This window comes from Drosophila rhopaloa, unplaced genomic scaffold (assembly GCF_018152115.1).
Source record: "Drosophila rhopaloa isolate 14029-0021.01 unplaced genomic scaffold, ASM1815211v1 contig_179, whole genome shotgun sequence".
NCBI classification, from domain to species: Eukaryota; Metazoa; Arthropoda; class Insecta; order Diptera; family Drosophilidae; genus Drosophila; species Drosophila rhopaloa.
This window is the reverse complement of record NW_025335060.1, coordinates 373,691-393,173: the sequence shown is the minus strand read 5'-3', so window position 1 is coordinate 393,173 and position 19,483 is coordinate 373,691. Positions and strand designations below refer to the sequence as shown.

Here is a 19,483-nt window from a genome sequence, read left to right as displayed (position 1 = left end):
ACAAAATGTTCTGCTTGGCTTCAAAATGGGGTTTTCGCTAAATGAAAAGGTTATTGTTTCGTTTCATAATTCCAATTACCCGTGCCGAAATACGATCGAAATACGATGTTTGCTGATGGCATAAATAAATCATTATGAGCCAAGCAAACTAATTTCAATGGATTAATTTTTGAGGCGTATATATTGGGTCTGTGAACTGTGTGGAAGGTAAGCTGTGTTCAAGGTAAGTTTGATCACACAGATATTAGCCCTCTAAGCCTACTTTCCAAAATAAGGACAAAAACTAATTTTAATCATTTTTTCTAAAGTAAAATGAGGCTTCTCAATTTAAATATGTACTCAAAAAAAGTACACATAAGTCGACAACAAGCGACCTGCATTGTTGTCTTTCCACAGCACATTACATACTTCGACTCCATATGAGTAGCCTACATACTCGATCGAATAACCCCTTGGGTTGATTTTGATAGTACTATTGCTTGGAAGCTCGCAAAGGATATGACTTACACGCACCGTGCCAAGGCTATAAATGCCTTTCGCACAAGTTATTAAAGTAAATAATGTGGTGCTTGAAAGTTTGTACTGATTTTGTGAGGCGTACAACAATGTTGGCCGAAGCACCAAGATCACCGCTGTATATCTCAAAGCGATATGCATAGCCAAAAGAATCGCAGAAGACAAATAGCTTTATTCCCCCCAGACTAAATTATAATGCATACGAAACAAAATATTAATACTAATTTTGTGCTATAAAGATAAAATTAATGCTTTGGTTCAGAAAGAACACACATATATTAAGAGCCTGTCTATGCTTAGGCAATAAAATTGTAACTAAACCAAATTGTTGCGTCTGGCCTGCAGATGTCCTGCACTCTAGCACATGTGTGCATACCTAGGTACCTATAACGCTTGTTGGGTAATATGACCTCCTGCGAGTGGTCACCACATGTTAGAGATAAGGATTTCAATTCTCATGTTAGCTACCTAAGCTATGATTTTAAGAAATAAAATCAGTTTGAAAAAACAACTCAACAGTGTTAGACGCTTGTTTCATTTACAGCCTCTCTAACATTTTGGTCCTTCGACGACTCTCTGCAACTTTCCCCCCTGTGGTCTGTATGTAGTGCTAGACACCCGCAGCTTAAGGTAGCAAAAATAAAAATCTCTTGTTTGACCACACGAGCTAAGAAACAGATAATGAAATAAAAAGCAAAAAGATACACAAGAATCTTTTATGTTTTAATAAACAAGCACCTTAAAGTCATAAAAAACTAAAGGTAGCTTACAAATTTAAAAAAAAAGGTCGTAAGGCGTGGTGTAAGCCATTAACATCAGCAAAAAGGGTGCGTAAATAGATACCCTTGCAAAATATTCTGTAAATTATATTGGTTGGCCAAAAAAAGTAGTCCAATAAATAGAGAGATAAGAGGAGCCGCTTAGAAATGAGTGATTCTGATTCTCTCTTTAGTTGGAGTGGCTTGCCGCTGCGCTCAACATACTCCCCCCGTTGGAAGCCTGTCTTTCAACTTCATCATTGATGGGCAGCAGGCACAACTTATTGACAGCTCTCCTGATGTCACACTTGGACGTCTTCAGATCAGCAACTCGGCAAACGCCATCTAGTCCAGGAATAAGTGCGCTCAACCTAGCTAAGGGCCACCGCATGGGAGGTAGATTTTCATCCTTAATCAGAACTACGTCGTTGACCTTCAGCATTCGTTCAGGAGACCGCCATTTGGTGCGTTGTTGCAGAAGAGTAAGGTACTCCTTCTGCCATCGGGACCAGAATAGTTGCTGCAACACGCTGCCAGCCATCCAAGCGGTTGTAGTTGAGCTTGGTTAGATCGGGCTCAATGATAGTAGTAGAAGGGCCACCAAAAAGTAGGTGAGCAGGAGTCAAAACATCAAGATCATCTGGATTCTCTGAAATGGATAGCAAGGGGCGAGAATTAATGATTGACGCAATCTGACAAACCAAAGTGCGAAGCTCATCAAAACTAAGCGTTTGGCGGCCAACAGAGCGGTGGAAATGGTGTTTGGCCGTCTTGACTGCTGCCTCCCACAATCCGCCAAAGTGTGGTGAGCGAGGCAGAATAAATTACCAGTCGATTTCCTCCGCCAAGCAAGCTTGATGAACAGACTGCATATGAGAATCGCTAAGCAGCAGCCGCTTCAAATCCGCCAACTCATTTTTTGCTCCTACAAAGTTGGTAGCATTGTCCGACCAAATTTGACTAGGCTTTCCACGTGTAGAAATGAATCTTTTCAAGGCACTTAAAAACGAAGCAGTTTGTTAGATCCTTGACAAGCTCTAAGTGCACAGCCTTGCTTGTAAAGCAGATGAACACGCATACGTAGCATTTGATGGGAGACCTGGTGCGAACTTCTGATTTGTAAAAGAAAGGTCCACAATAGTCGACGCCAGAAACAGCAAAGGCCCGTACGCACTCCAAACGTTCCTTCGAAAGATTAGCCATGCTTGGTTCCAGAAATTTGGGACTGGCCCGGAAGCACTCTACACAGCCTTTCACTACATTTGAGACCGTTCGCAGTCCTCCAATAGGCCAGTATTGTAGTCGGATGCTTGCCAACAGAGCGCGGGGTCCTGCATGCAGATTCATCTTATGGAAGTGCATGATGAGCGCTAAGGTGAGTGGGTGACGACGTGGCACTATTATAGGATGGCGAGCCTCATACGCAAGTGTTGAATTTTCGAGGCGTCCACCAACTCGAAGGAGGCCGCATGCAAATTAAATTTGATCTTTTTGGTTGATTAAAAAAAATATAAATTTTATTTTTCACTTTCACTTTATTGGTGCAGATCTTAATTCACTAACTCTTTATTACATCAAGACTTTTACTTATTATTATTTCTTATGACCGATCCCGGTTTCAATCCGAATAAGACTGCCTCCTAATTATAAAATCTTATCCAACGAACCTCGGCCAAGATTCTAGAACTTTGATTTTTGTTTAAAATAAAAGCTTATGCTGAAACTGTCGCATCTCGTTGTGAAATTGAATTATGCTGACCGATGCAATTTTGATTGAAAATTGGAACGCAATACTTTTGGCTTTGAACGTGAGAGTTGAACGGAAGCTGTTGTTTACTTTACGATATCTATTTATTTATATTTATTTATCTTAGCAGAACGGTCAAGCGCGGCCTTCGAAGTTAATGAAAAAGGCGAAGGCAGAATCATACGCAAAGGCAATGTAGCTGAGATTGAATTTAAAAATTTGTTTATTAATTCCATAAGTGGAATCGCTTCACGGGTTGGATAATTTTTTTTTTTTTTATACATTATTCTTATTTATTGGATCTTCTCTATTACTTAAGAAACTAACAATAAGTTTTCAAATCTTAATCTATGTTACGTTAACTTATGTTATTGAAGAGGGATGGGAAATCATTCCGCTGTAGACCGGCTTAGCCGGTTGAGTTGTCTGGCAAGCAGGTTTGGGTGATTTGATAATCTGGCTTCATATTTAATTTTTCTGGAAACAATTTCTTCTTTTACGGGATTTATATCCAGGTATCTCTGGATGTTTGCATTGCGGATGTACCAGGGGGCTCCAGTTATTTTTCGTAGGGACTTTGATTGTACTCTTTGAATAATTTCTATAATGCTGCTGCTTGCGTTTCCCCAGAGCTCGGAACCGTAGGTCCAGATCGGCTTTAAGCACGAGTTATACAGTAGTACTTTATATTCGAGTGGAAGGGGGAGCGGTAGTTCATGAGCCAGTGAAGGCTGCTGGCCTTTAGTTTTAAATGGGTCTTCTTTGCTTCTATATGCTCTCTCCAGGTAAGCCTCCTGTCTAAGTGTATGCCGAGATAGGTGACTTCGTCTGCTTGTGGAACCGGCTTGTTGTTTAGCGCCAGTAGTGGGCATTTCGACAAGTTTAGTGTAAACGTAATGTGCTTACACTTTTGCTCGTTGACTTTGATACGCAGGTCTGCGAGCCATTTTTCTACAGCTACCAGGTGTTCTTTTAAATGGGCTGTAGCTGTTTTTGGGCATTTCGAGCGGCTGACAATAGCAGTGTCGTCAGCAAAGGTTGAGATGAGGGTCTGGCGGCTTGTTGGAATGTCTGCCGTGTAAAGGATGTACAAGATTGGACCAAGCACACTTCCTTGGGGTACTCCAGCTTCGATGTTACGGATGGTTGAAGTAAAGGTTTTACATCTCACGGTGAAAACTCTGTTTCTGAGGTATGACTCAAGCAACTTGTGAGTGTTTTCCGGTAGGAGGGTTTTGATTTTGTATACCAGACCGTCGATCCAGACGCGATCAAATGCTTGTGATACGTCCAGAAATAAGGCACTGCAATATTGCTTGTGTTCGAAAGCCGTGCGAATTTCAGATGTTAAGCGGTTTACCTGTTCGATAGTTCCATGCCTTTCCCTAAATCCAAATTGGTGCAGAGGGATCGTTCCGTTGTTTTGAAGATGTGTTACTAGATGAACGAGAAACAGTTTTTCAAATAGCTTTGATAGACATGGGAGCAGACTGATGGGCCGGTACGAGGAAGGCTGGGATTTGTCTTTTCCTGGCTTCGGGATCATTGTAATGACAGACTTTTTCCATTGGTCAGGAAAGTAGCCCCATTTCAATATTGAGTTAAATATAAATGCGATGCATCTGACTGCGCATGCAGGTAATTCAATTATTATTTTTGGAGAAATAAAATCGTGACCAGGAGCTTTCTTTGGGTTTATATGTTCTTTAATAGCCTTAAGTATTGTGCTGGTTTCAAGGGTAACTGGGGAGGACGGCGACGCTAGCGAGACATTCGGTAGAGTGAATTGGTTGGATGGCGGGTGGGGCTTGAAGACGTTTTCCAAGTGATGGGCAAAGGTGTTAGCTCTTTCTTCGTCACTGCTCACCCAGGCACCTGTTTGGTGGTTGCATGTTTGGGTGAGCTCTCCATAGTGGGAATTTATTACCCGTCGGGGATAGTTTCGCAATGTAGGCCCGTTGGGCCTGGTTCTTTTCGGTAGAGAGGGCCTTCGACAATTTTCGAGATGCTTCATTAAGTCTTTTCTTAGTAGCTGGGGACCGATGAGTCTGCCAGTCTCTGCGAAGTCTACGTTTTTCAAGTAGGAGAGACTCGATCTGGATACTTGAGCGTCCAGTTCTTAGCGGGTTTGTGGATGAGGGTTCTGGCGTAGAATGTTTGGCGGCAGAGGAGGTGGCGTCCGTGAGGTGTTTAAGCGACTTATCAATGTCAGATTCAGAGGAAATTTCAAGATCAAGTTCGATGTGTGCACTTACATAATTTTTGTACTTCAGCCAGTTTGTTTTGTTTGATGTTAGATGTTGGGGGCGTTCCAGAAGCTGCGGCTGTTCAGATAGACAGAGGAGAACTGGCGAATGGTCCGATGTAAGCTCTTCTAAGGTTTTTATGTTTATCAGCCTGTGCGAGACTCTTCTAATAACAGCGAAATCGATAATGTCAGGTTGTTTATTTGGATCTGTGGGCCAGTATGTAGGCCTAGCTGGTGAGACAAAGTCAAGCGTATTACCAGGAGTGATGATAGCGTTGTATAATTGGCGACCTTTGGGGTTGATAAGAAGAGATCCCCAGTGGGGATGCTTTGCGTTATAATCACCGGCAGCTATAAAGCAGCGTCCTAGTGAGTTGTAGAAATTCATAAACTCATTTTCTGCAATACTGAAGCGTGGGGGGCAATATATGGCGGATAGGGTAATTGGGCCGCCAATTAGGTTTATACGTAGGGATGTGACCTGCAGGTAGTTAGTAGCGAATGTTTTATGAGTATACCGGTACCTCCGTGTACTTTACCGTCCGGGTGGTTGGTCGCGTGGAATATATATCCGATGATATGGAAGTAGTTTTTATTAGTTAGATGGGTTTTAGAAAGTAGCATGATATCGATATTGTGGCTGTTTAGGAACTGTAGGAGTTCGTTTTTGTGCCGGGAAACGCCGTTTGCGTTCCAGAAGCATATTCTTAAGGAGTCCATTTATACAGACTTTTGTTTGATCAGCAGTTCCATTAGAAGGCTCTGGTTTCGCAGTAGTTCTTGAAGGGAACTTTGAATCGTCATCATGACGTTTGCAGGAGTAGCCAGTGTAGATTCTAGACCGCTAAGTGTTTGTGGGGGAAGAGTTTGGTTTTGCTGCGTAGAAGGTTGAGTTGTTGTTTGGCCATTTTGTCTTAAGAGCGGAAAATCATTTAGGTTTGGTATGGGTGGCTGTGGACGCAATGCTGCACGTTGGGCGGTAGATGTTTGTGAGATTCCAGGGTAGCGGAGTGCGTTGGCAAAGGAGACACCAGGAGTGGTTGTTGATGGGGAGAAGATGTTTGGTTGGGCAGAGTGTTGAGCGGCGAATGGATTACTGCGTCTCTGATTTAGGCGGCTCTTGAGTTCTTTGTAGACGGGACAGCCCCGGTAGTTGGCATTATGATTTCCCCCACAGTTACTGCATTTCCTCAGAGTAGGGTCTTCTTTGTTTCCCAGGCATGCTTCAATGCAATGCAAATCTCCACAGGCGGCACAAACTGGTCGCAGGGTGCAGTAGGTTCTTGTATGCCCGAACTCCTGGCAGTTTGTACACTGTACGGGGCCGTTCCGCTTATGCGGTTCCTCTACGGTGATTCTTCGGTGAAGGAGATATTGCAGATTGTAAATAGGATGCACTGCATTTTTCTTTAGAGGTTTCGTCTCTGGGGCCAGCTCAATCATAAACAGTGGTTGGGGAATTTTATCCCTGTTCACTATGTTCACGATGTGCTTAACGTCGAAGCCATTTTCCGTGAGGCCTTCAGCTATTTCTGCTACCGCAACAGTCGATTCTATACCTTTAAGTACAACTAGTAGGCCTTTCTTACTTTTTAGTTGGTAAGTGTAGTAATTTATAAGCTCATTGTCGAGATATCTTGTTACAGAACGGAAGTTGTCTTCGTTGTTAACCTGGAGTTTTGCTTCTAATATGTTTCCTCTTTTTAGGGTATTGATATAGAAGTGGTTAGGCCCGATTACTTGTTTAAGCTTATTGATCAGATCGACACTGTTGTGTTTCCTCATATATATTGGCGGTGGCTTTGCAGCTTTCATGACTTGAGGCGCCTGACCCTTGTCTTCTTCGGTCTCGCCATGTATGGCAAATCGGTTTTCGGATGTTCGTGTGTTGCCTAAAGTTTTCGGTACTTTTGGCAAATTTGAGTTTACGTTTTTTTGTGGACTAAGCTTTCTTTTTATTTGTACATACCGATCGATCCCCGTCTGTACGAGAGTATTATTCGTAAGAGGGTCAGTAGAGCTAAGTTTTACTTGTGGTGTTGAGATAGGCCACTGGGTAGCCGCAGACGTTAAAGTTGTTGTTGTCGTTGACGTTGCTGTAGTAAGAGAGGGTCAGTAGAGCTAAGTTTTACTTGTGGTGTTGAGATAGGCCACTGTGTAGCCGCAGACGTTAAAGTTGTTGTTGTCGTTGACGTTGCTGTAGTAAGAGAGGGTACAGTGCTGGTGAGCGCACAAGCCGAAGTAGTCAGTGCATCGATTAGAGAGAGAGGTGACGGGCATTGTGAACTCCACGACTGATTAACGGCAGCGCTGCTTGAGCATAAAATCGCTGGTGACAGTGAGCAGGCTCTTTCGGTAGCGGTTGATTTTGTTGTTGCCTCCGATGAGTCAATTGAAATGTAAGCATTGTTCCGTGCAGAAGACAGCCGTCGTTCGTCTAGTTGTATTTGTTGCCGATCGCGTCTTGGCTTCGTGGCTTTACCGGTTGCACTTGTTAATATTTTATTTGCGTTCGACATTTTTAATTGATTTTGATTAGCTAGATCGGTTTTAAATTTAGTTTTAACCAAAAGGAGATGTTGACCTTGGCATTGCTGCCAGCGTGTGTTCGCTATTTTTCTTAGTTTTGATGGTCACTTTGTAGATTTTTGGAAGTCTTTCAGCAGGGCGAGCAAAAAGACACGTGTACGTGGTTCGGTGGTTCTGGTGGTGGGTTGGATAATTGAATTTAAAAATTTGTTTATTAATTCCATAAGTGGAACCGTTTCACGGGTTGGATAACTCTCCCCCTTCTAAAATGGATCGTCCCGATTCATTATGGATTTCGTTTAAACGGTCTCTTAATTCTGTTAAAAATATTTCTTCGTTAATAGGTTTTTCTAATTCTGGCCGTTGTTTTTTGGTTACAAATATATTTCTGTATTTAATAATAGGTAGAGAAATTAAAAATAATAATTTAAAAAATTTTAAATATTTAAGGATATAGATATTATGGTATTATTAATTTTAATGAAAGGATTTAAAATGTTTATATTATCTAAAGAGAGTTCCGAGTTATTTGAAAATATATAATCGGATATTTCATAATTTTTGAAGTGGTTTGTAGTAATATAGTTAAGAATTTTGTTGTCTAATTGGTATATGAAACGTTATTTATTGTGGTTGTACCGTTAAATGTTATTAAGAATGAACCACCTAATTGGATAATGTCTATTTTTTAAAATTTTTTTCTTTTATTTTTTTACAAATTGATTGTTCACCGTTTAATAGTCGGGTAAAACATGTTTTTTCTAAACTTAGAGTGCAATAGTTATTAAAGAGTTCTTTCTTAAATGTAGACATTTTATAATATGTATTTTCGCATTTTGCGACTTGATTACTTATTAATAATTTTCCATCGATTTGGGACATGGGTCGAGAGTAATATAATTCGCATCTATTATTTATTATTGGGTATTTTATATAAATTATTAAAAGTTCTTTATGTAATGCGATTTTGAACACAGAGATGTCCATTAAGTCAGCGATAATTACTCGCTTTTGCTCGTGTTTTAATATTTCTTTTATATCTTGGTGTTTAAAATTTTGGTGTTGAAAACGTCAATTTTTGCAAGGGTGATAGTATCAATTAAATTTTGTAGATCAAATGTTATCAATCGTAAGCGATGTTTTCTTAGTGGTAAATCTTGATCAATAAAAACCTTTTTAAAATCTTCAGAGAGAGATTCTATTTCTTTGAACAATTTGGAATTAATAATAGACTGTGTTTAGAGGAGGCATTAATTTATGCCACCTTTTTTGCGAATGTTTAACGAATTTTAAACTATGCGGTGTGTGAACGGTGTTAAAAGAAAAAGCCGAGAGTATGGTTCGATTTCAAATATGTATGTTTTATTGCTGGAAGCGAGAGCGAACGAACTGCTTCGTACCAGCGATCAAAAGCGAATGCAAAAATGAGAGTGCGCAGGTCCGAGAGATCAGCGAGCGCAGTCGCTTATCTCGGCTTATCTCACCCACGCATGCAGATAGATAAATGAGAAGCTTTTGTTTACATTGTTGTTGTCAGTGATGCTGACCAAAATAGAAAACAATAAATGGTTTTGAAATGATTTTAAATTGATTTCTGCGGCTGCTCCCGACATGCTCCCCCCGTTGGAAGAGTCATGCTTCCAAGTGAAGTGGTTTCAAGGGGCAGTACCGCCAGCTTCCTCATTGCCCGCTTGCATAGTCCAGAGTCGGTTCGGATGACTGCAACTCGTTCGACGCCATCCTTTCCGGAGATGGTGCTCTCGATCCTGCCGAGGCGCCACCGCAAAGGGGGTATGTTGTCCTCCTTGATGAGGACCATGCTTCCTGCCTGTATGTTGCTCACAGGAAGGCGCCATTTGGTCCGCTCCTGCAGCAGCGAAAGGTAGTCGGCGCTCCATTTGCGCCAGAAGGTTTGCTGCATTTGGCATACACGCTGCCACCGGCTCAAGCGGTCGATGTTCAGATGGGTGACATCAGGCTCATCCATTGCGGTGAATGTAGATCCAATGAGAAAGTGTGCAGGCGTAAGAACACTAATATCATCTGGGTTTTCTGAAATGGGACAGAGCGGCCGTGAGTTTAAAATTGCGGAAATTTCACAAACTAAAGTACGCAGTTTATGAAATGTGAGAATCGATTTTCCAACAACACGGATGAAATGATATTTTGCGGATTTGACCGCGGCCTCCCACAGGCCACCAAAGTGCGGGGAACGAGGTGGGATGAAATTCCACCGGATCTCCATCGACGTAAGGGAATTCCATAGTTCAATGTTTTGAGGATCGCTCAGAAACAGCTTCGTTGCGTTGTCTGACCAAATCGTTTGAGGCTTTCCCCTCAGGGCTGCTATGAAAGATTGCGTTGAAAGGTCTTCGACAACTTCCAAGTGTGTAGCCTTGCTGACGAAGCAAACGAATATGGCTATGTAGCATTTCGTAGGGGGCCTGTTTCTGACCTCTGACTTCGAATAAAAGGGGCCACAAAAGTCCTCTCCAGAGATGACGAATGGGCGATTCGGTTGCACTCGGTCCTCCGGAAGCGGCGCCATGATGTGTTCGACTAGCTTGGGCTTTAATCTGAAACATTGAATGCACTTGTTGATGACAGCAGAAACCGTTTTTCGCCCTCCAATGGGCCAGAATCTCTGTCGTAAAGCTGCTAACAAGCTCTGTGCTCCTGCATGAAGGAACTTGCGATGAAAATGATGAATGATAGCTGATGTTATGTGATGAGACTTGGGAAGAATTATAGGGTGCTTGGCATCGAAATCCAGCTGCGAATTATGAAGGCGTCCGCCGACGCGCATCAGACCTCCTGCATCTATAAATGGTTTTAAGGATAGAAGTTTACTCCTCGGCGACAGCTTCATCTTCATGGTTAGTGCCTTGCGATCTTCGGCGAAATGCACGCGCTGAATCCCTTTAATGAGTAGATGAGTACCACCTTTGATTTCCTCGACTGTAAGCTCTCCTTTATGCCGTACTCGATCCTTGCTGACCCTTTGAAGGAACCGATATATATATCCGAAGACTCTCTGCATTCTCCCAAACGAGTTTCCAAACTTGCAACTTTGCGAGATGTCTATTTCCTGCGACAGCACCAATGCGCTGCGTCGACGCTCAGGAAGTTCCTTGACAGGGGGTGCGTCATCGGGCCATGTAGAAGAATCAGTGAGTAAGAACTGCGGTCCTTCACTCCAAAGCTTTGATCCCACCAGCTCAATAGGGGTACATCCACGAGATAAGATATCTGCCGGATTCTGTCGTGACGGTACGTGCCTCCAAGTCATTCCCTTAGTTCTCTCCTGTATCTGCGAAATCCGGTTCGAAACGAAAATGTTAAAGTCCGAAGGAGGTTGACGGATCCAAGCCAAAACTATTGTCGAATCTGACCAACAATGAAAAGAGCAAGATCGAGGTGCAATTTGTGCCACTTGAGAGACAAGTTCGGACAGTAAAAGAGCGGCAGATAACTCCAACTTCGGAATCGTGAGGGTCTTCAAGGGTGCGACTCTTGACTTTGAGCAAAGTAGGTTCGAAGAAACTATGCCTTGGTTCTCTGATCGAACGTAAATGCAAGCTCCGTAAGCTGCCATGCTTGCATCGCAAAATCCATGTATTTCGCACGATGAGTTATGCTGTAGAACAAAGCGTGGAAATTTCAAGCAAGCAACTGTGGCGATCTGCGACATGTGCTCCAACCAAGAGGAATGTAAAGATTGCGGCAGAGACTCATCCCAGTCGAGTTTATCCTTCCATAAGACCTACATGAAAATTTTAAGTTTGGTTATGATCGGTGCTATTAATCCAAGGGGATCGTAAAACCTAGCGATAGCCGACAGAATGCTGCGCTTAGTTGCGGGTTTTTCAGTCTATTCGTTTGAGAAGCTGAAAAGCAAGCTATCCGATAGCGTGTCCCAAGATAAACCTAACGCCTTTGTAACGTCAGTTCCGTCGTGGAACTTTAAAGTTTTCTCCCGATCCGAGTCATCCACTCCTTCTAGCGCCGCAGGTTCGTTGGAACACCATTTGCGAATTGGGAAATGTCCTCTTTCCAAGAGCGCCTTGATTTGTTGACGAATTTCAACGACCTCCTCAATGGTGTCTCCTCCTGCGATTAAATCATCGACGTAGAAATTTGTGCGTATGATTTTAGCTGCTACTGGAAACTCCGCTTCTTCATCGTAAGACAGCTGCTGCATTGCACGAATTGCCAAAAAAGCAGCAGGCTTCGTGCCATAGGTTACGGTGTCGAGCGAGTAAACTTGTACCTCGTCTTCTGGCCGATCGCGCCACAAAATACATTGTAGAATCTGATGGGGATGTGTAACCCGAACGCAGCGATACATTTTGCAAATATCTCCACACAAAGCAACCTTGAAAAATCGAAAACGAAGCAGGGTAGTGAAGATTTTTGGTTGAATGGAAGGGCCAGCGTACAACAAATCGTTTAACGAATATCCCGAAGTGGACTTCGCGGAGCCGTCGAAAACAACTCGCAGTTTTGTCGTTGTACTTTCCAACTTTTGGACGCAGTGGTGGGGTAGGTAATATTGATGAGCTGCAGCATTTTTAGTTGCTAGAGACATGTGGCCAAGGTTTAGATACTCGTCTATAAAGGCTTTATATTGCGACTTCAGCTCTAAATTTCTAGCTAATTTGGCCTCGAGTGCTTTAAAACGAAGAAGCGCACGATCGAATGAATCTCCTAGAACATCGAAACTATTTTTGGCAGGAAGTAGTACCGAATATTGGCCAGATTCAAGCCGAGTGTATTCCTGCTGAAATAGCTGCTCGCATAGAGCTTCCTCTTTCGAAATGGTTTTTGTAGAATCTGCGCAATTGTCGATTTCCCAAAATTTCTTTAGTATCTCAGATATCGACTCTGACTCCGAATGAGTGCTGGGCTCTTGAGATATGGAAACTAAAGATGAGCGAACGGAAGATCCTACTGTCAGACACCCTGAGACGATCCAGCCAAGTCTGGTTTTCTGCAGAGTGGGTAAATTGCTGCCTAATCGAATTTGTCCAATACAAAGCAGCTCGAAGAATATGCTTGCTCCAATAAGCAAGTCGATGCGTTGACTTTTGTAGAAGAGCGGGTCGGCGAGCTCGAGATTTTCCGGTATTTTCCATTCAGACGCGTTAAGATCGAAATGCGGGTGATAATTGGTTATTGACTGGGTGACAGCAGCTGAGAGCGAAGTGCTATACTTTGCGTTACTCGACTGCGCGAAAATATAAACCGATTTATCCGAAGCGAGCGAGGATTCACCGATTCCTGATATGGAGATGACTGACCGATGGACCTTGAGCTGAAGCTGATTGGCGAAACGAGAGGTGACGAAATTGATTTGAGAAACCGAATCGAGCAGGGCTCTGCATGGCACGAACACGCCAGAGCGATTTTTTACGTAGACTATGGCGGTAGCAAGCAGCACGTATTCGGATCTAGTCGGCGATGAAGCTAAAGGCTGTATTTTGGACAAGGCTAGAGAGACGTGAGATGATCCTTGCGGAAGTATTTCTGGAGCAGGCTGGGGCAGGGTTGCAACGGGATTTGGTTCCAAGTGAAGAAGACTATGATGCCTCTGGCGGCAGTGTCTACAGTTGCCAGACTTGCATTGCTGTAGGCTGTGTCCCTTTCGTAGGCAGTTAAGGCAAAGATGTAGCCTTTTTGACTCTCTATACCGCTGATTGGGGTTCAATCCTAAGAATTGTGGACATTTTGTCAAATAATGTTCCCTAGACTCGCACAGGGTACATGCTGGCATAGTTGATGATGAAGCAATGAGGGTGCTACGACAAAATTTGCTAGCTACTTTTCCAACCTGTTTGCTAGGTGCTTGGTTTACCATAGCGTATTCCAAATTTTCCATCATGCGGCATCTAAGATCCAAAAACGATGAGAATTTATCCCAATTTGGCAGCTCCTTGGAAGGCAACCCTTCTTCCCACCTCTCCTGGGTCTGAATGTCCAGTTTTGAAACGATGAGATGGATTAAAAGGCCGTCATAGATTTCCTTCGTAGAGGCCATAGTAGCCAGGGCGCGCAAATGAGAATTTGCCTTGTCGCTCAACTGCCGCAGGCTACTTGCGGATCCCTTCTCCACCCCTGGTAGCCTGAATAAAGACCGAACATGAGCCTGAAAGTGCAATAATTTATTATCAAATCTCGAGGTTAATAATTCCAAAGCCCTGTCGTAATTATTTTCCGTGGGCTCTAGAGAGCGAATTGCATCCAGCGATATGCCGTCCAAACGTGCACGAAGATGCTGGAATTTTTCCACCTTTGTTAGGTCTTCGTTCTTTCCCACTACCGTGTTGAACATGGCGAAGAAATCCGGAAGCTGAAATTCCGGTAGCCTGGTGGGCCGCGAGTTGCACTTGAAGGCGGCAGTGTGGCCACCGAGGATGCCATGCAGCTCAGTTGAATTTGCCAACGACTTTCTCTTTTCACTATTGAGATGGCGGCAGATCCTTCCTTTCGTCTCACAATATGCCGTGGTAAAGGTTAAGCGCGCATCCGACTCCAGCTCCTCGATCACAAGCCGTTCGAGGTTAAGTCGAGAGCTATCGAAATCAGAGTACATGCGCTCGATTAAATCCAACCGCACCGCAACCGAATTTGGCCAACTGCTCCTCTGTTAGAAATAAATTTAGGGCAGCCAGCTGGCGTACCATAGAATTTGCTTTTGCCCGATAAAACTCCTCGCCGTCTGGAGCGTGAGGCGCGAGCTCAGGTTTTTTCGTATGTTTGGTTGACATTTTGAGTTTTTATTTAAAGTCTGTAGGGTATTCGAAAGTCACCGCACGAAATTTGCACTGCACCTGCACTTGGGCCAGCGAAAACCAAAGACCGAATTTGAGGGTAATGACGGAATAGAACACAAAGGGCAACGACCTCTGCCTGGCGCGCGAAGTTGTATAACACTTGCCGTTATGCAAAAGGTTCAGACTGTACAGCAGCCGATTCTAACTGTACACTGTATGTATGTATGTCGGTATGTGCGAATACCGTGCGAAGCGATGCGAAAAGGTTTGTGTGTGTGTGGCCCTGCCGCGGCACGTGCAAGGGGCGCTTAGAATTATTAAAACGATATTTAATAATTGCTTCACTTTAACACAAGTTCACGATCACGTCGGGGTCACCAATGTTTAGAGGAGGCATTAATTTATGCCACCTTTTTTGCGAATGTTAAAAGAAAAAGCCGAGAGTATGGTTCGATTTCAAATATGTATGTTTTATTGCTGGAAGCGAGAGCGAACGAACTGCTTCGTACCAGCGATCAAAAGCAAATGCAAAAATGAGAGTGCGCAGGTCCGAGAGATCAGCGAGCGCAGTCGCTTATCTCGGCTTATCTCACCCACGCATGCAGATAGATAAATGAGAAGCTTTTGTTTACATTGTTGTTGTCAGTGATGCTGACCAAAATAGAAAACAATAAATGGTTTTGAAATGATTTTAAATTGATTTCTGCGGCTGCTCCCGACAGACTGTTTATTATTATTTTCAATTAGGTCATTGATTTTATTTTGTACTTTAATGAAATCATCATGATCCGGAGTTCCATTTCTATTTCTAACCATTTCCATTTCTAACCATTTCCACACGGTGCCTAATTCATTTATTCCTCTTTTTTTTTTAGCTGATATTAACTGGGATAAGATTAATTCGATTACTTCTAAGTCGTACTTTATTTCCCATTGTGACCTTTTATTTGAATCCTTTTTTATATTATCTGATTCTATATTAATTATTTCCTTATAAAAACTTAAATTAGTTACGTGGAATAAATCGTTGTAAGATTCATACGTAAGTACATCCTTGTTGTCTTTGAACAGAAAAAATTCATGGTTCAAGTAATCAATTATTTCTGAACTGGCCAATATTATAATTGATTAAATATGTATTAAAGAATACATTTAAAAAAAAATAATTTATTAATGCTTAATATTATCTTTGTAAATAATTCTGTTTCTACTGTTGATTATTATTTTATTAGGCATAACATCTTTAACTATTTGCTTCTTATATCTTGGTTTAAGTTTATTTCTTTCTCCATATTTCTTTTCATAAACAACTTGTCCTACGTGATATTGTTTTTCTTTTCTGTTTTCATTATGTGTTTCTAACATTTTCTCCTGTGTATTTTTTAATATTTGTGGAATATTATCGGGTTCGATTTTATTATAAAGAATGTCAACCGGTTTTTGGTTTGTTGTGGAATGAATACTCTGATTATATTCCTGAGCGGCTCTTTTTACGATTTCGAAATAGTCAGTTAAATTAAATTGTTCTTTTATGCAGCGAGCTAATTCTGTTAGTGTCCTTTCCACTTGTCCGTTTGAGGGTCTGCGTAATGTAGAGTTACACCGCATCTTTGTGCAAGATTTAAATTGAGCCGAGGTAAAGCTTGGTTCGTTATCGGTCATAATTACTTTGGCTAGGGGAAAATGTTGAAGTAGTTCCATTACTTTATTTTCGATATTTAATTTATTCTGAATTTCTTTAACTACTAGGAATTTAGAGTACGCGGTCATATTGGTCATAATTACTTTGGCTAGGGGAAAATGTTGAAGTAGTTCCATTACTTTATTTTCGGTATTTAATTTATTCTGAATTTCTTTAACTACTAGGAATTTAGAGTACGCGTCAATACAAGTTGTAAAAGTTAAACTTTGCGCATAATATATGTCAATGTGTAAATTTTCGCCTTGTTGGGACTGGGGCTTCCCCAATTGGAATTTTAATAGGGTGTCTGTTATATTTGTTCTCATTGCAAATTTTACAATTTTTTATATATTCTTTTAGTTTTACAAATAGATTGGGCCAATAATATAATCTACTGATTTGTTTATGATTTTCGTCTAGTCCCCTTTGAGCTCGAATGTGTGTTTCCTCTATTATTATAGCTCTATCTTCGGCGTTTTCTACGTCTTGTAGAAATAATCGCGTTAAAAAAAAGAAATTTGTTAGTAAAACTATTTCTTAAAGAAACTTGAATATGATATAAATCTTCTAAACTGCAATGAATTCCAACCGTTATGTTAGGTGGAAGATACTCTCTTAATATGCTAATTAAATTCTCAACTGTATCATATTCGATTATGTGTCTTGTCTTGTCAAAAATGCCCAGTGACTCATGTATTGTATACCTCCCCGTTGTTAATAACAATTGTTGTTTAAATGGATTTAACGGTTTACGGGTCTCTTGTATTACATTTTCAAAACTACTTTCAGCTGAATGCAGTGTGTCTTGGTCTGAGTTTGACTGTTCAGAAACTTCTATGTCGCTGTTTGTAATATTATTTATTTGTATTCGTGATTATGCATCGGCTACAACATTTGTTGATCCGGGTTTGTATAAAATTTTTTGGGTAAGACTTTCAATGAAAGAATACCATCATTTCATCTCTACGTCTGGATTTTTATCCGAAATTGTGAACGATATGGATTGATGATCCGTTTGTATTTCTATGCCAAATAATCCATAAAAATACTTCCGTAGATTTTTTAAATCCCATACTATAGCTAACAATTCTTTTTTATTTGTAGCATAAAGTTGTTCCGTTTTATTTAATGTTTTTGAAATAAACGTAATTGGTTTATTATCTTGTGTGAGTACTGCCCCGATAGCTACGTCTGATGCGTCTGTAGTTAAAACGAATTTCTTACTATAATCTGGCTGAACTAATTCGGCTTGTGCTATTAGATTCTCTTTTAGCTCGTTGAAAGCTTGTGCAGCTGATTCGTCAAACTGTATTGAAACTTTAGTAGACATTCTTTTAGAAACCTTTCCATTTTCCCCTCCTAGATATTTTGTCAATGGTTTAGCAATTTTTGCATAGTTACGGACAAATTTTCTGTAATACCCTGTTAAACCCAGAAAACTTCGGAGTTCTCTAATATTACGTGGAATCTGATATTTTGTAATTGTTACAATTTTTTCGGGATCCGTTTTAATTACATTATGAGAAACAATGTACCCTAGAAATGTGGTTTCTAATATAAAGAATTTAGATTTTTCGAGAGAAAGTTTCATATTTGCTCTTTGTAAAATATTGATTTTTTTAATTAAATCAGCATAGTGTTGTTCAATAGTGTTTGAAAAAATAATTATATCGTCCATATAAACATGGCAAGTTTTTCCTACTTGTTCTCTTAAGATATCATCCATAGCTCTTTGAAAAATTCTGGGTGCGTTTGTTAACCCAAAAGGCATTCGTAAAACTTCAAATTTTCCGTTATTAATAGAAAATGCTGTTTTTTCAATATCTGAATCTTTCATTAAAATTTGGTGGAATCCAGATTCCAAATCAATTGTTGAGAAGTATTTAGCCTTTCCTAAATTAGCTAATATTATATTATAGACGGGTCTTGCATCGGGTATCTATTACTAATCTATGTTTGAGACTGCCATCTTCATTTTGACCTTTTTTGGGTACCACTAACACTGGAGAATTATAAGGACTTCTTCTAGGTCTTATAATTTTTTCCTTAAGCATTCTATTGATTTCCGTACTAACGAAATCGGATACTGATAAGGCATAAGGATATTGTTTACTATAAATTGCCCTGTCATTTTCGGTGTTTATTTCACTCCGAATATCGGTACAAAATGGAATTTGTAAATTTATTTTTGAGTGTTCCTCCTCGATTATGTCAATTATTTTCTTCTCCAGTACTTCTATTCGATTTGTACTGGTCATATTAATATTATTCATTTTATTTCGCTTGGGCTTTTTAGTTTTAATATTTTTTATTCTTTTGTTGACGGAAAAATCGACGTCGGGGTGTTTAGGATTTTTAGATCCTAAACCAATAATTTTTTTGTTGACGGAAACTACATCGTCGGCGTGCTCAGGATTTGTTGATCCCAAACTATTTAATTTTTTTTTTGACGGAAATTTCATCGTCGGCGCGTTCAGGATTTATTGATCCCAAACTATTTAATTTTTTGTTCACGGAAATTTCATTGTCGGCGCGTTCAGGATTTATTGATCCCAAACTATTTAATTTTTTGTTGACGGAAATTTCATCGTCGGCGCGTTCAGGATTTGTTGATCCCAAACTTTTCTCGCTTCTTTCCACAAATATAGAATCTGTGTTTTCGAAACTTATATAATCAAAATATTTTTTTAAAATAAATTCTTTTAATGGAAGAGTATTATTGACTTCCATTAAACTTGTTTCATTTTTTTCCTCACTATCGTAATATAATAACTTTTCTGTATTCCCCTTATACTCCAACACTCTCTTTTCAATATTTATAATTGCTCCGATTTTTCTTAATAAATTAAACCCAATTAATAGGTCAGATTCCAATCCTTCTATTTCATAGAGCAAATATCTTGTTCCAAATATATTTATATATTGGTAATATTTAATAATTGAATACCCATGAACTGTAGATACTTTTTTGTAAACTGATAATTCATTTTTATTCTCAAAAATTCCCTTCTTTATATAGCAAGCCCGTGTCTATTAAAATATTTAACTCTTTCTTAGTTTTTCTGTCCACTCTTTTAAGATAAGGCATTACCCTGTAGGGGTCTGATCTAAAAAATGATCTTCATTGATATTATTTAATCTTGTTACCTTACTAGCAGGCTGATTAACTGTTCCTTCTAGTTCCCTTTTTATACCCTTGCAGAGGGTATTATAATTTCAGTCAAAAGTTTG

The 19,483-nt window shown here is 40.5% G+C and overlaps 2 protein-coding genes across 3 annotated transcripts in view; both read right to left on the bottom strand.

The window, feature by feature from the left end:
* Positions 1-1,881: 1,881 nt before the first annotated feature.
* The window catches only part of LOC108041829 (transcriptional regulator ATRX homolog), a 346,165-nt gene continuing 328,563 nt past the window's right edge, over positions 1,882-19,483 (bottom strand). The window contains exon 7 of the mRNA XM_044459226.1: positions 1,882-1,923. Within this exon, the coding sequence (XP_044315161.1) occupies positions 1,897-1,923 (27 nt within the window). The 3' untranslated portion in view covers positions 1,882-1,896. The remainder of the gene's footprint in view (positions 1,924-19,483) is intronic.
* LOC123037601 lies at positions 8,984-15,649 on the bottom strand. Of its 2 annotated transcripts, none has more exons than XM_044459223.1 (2): positions 13,629-15,649; positions 8,984-9,850 (listed from the first exon to the last, which is right to left on the bottom strand). In XM_044459223.1, exons 1-2 carry the CDS (start codon positions 14,388-14,390, stop codon positions 9,758-9,760), a joined length of 855 nt encoding a protein of 284 aa, XP_044315158.1. In that variant the 5' UTR covers positions 14,391-15,649; the 3' UTR covers positions 8,984-9,757. The 2 variants fall into 2 exon arrangements, with proteins under 2 accessions (XP_044315158.1, XP_044315159.1); XM_044459224.1 differs by having other exon boundaries at positions 13,653-15,649.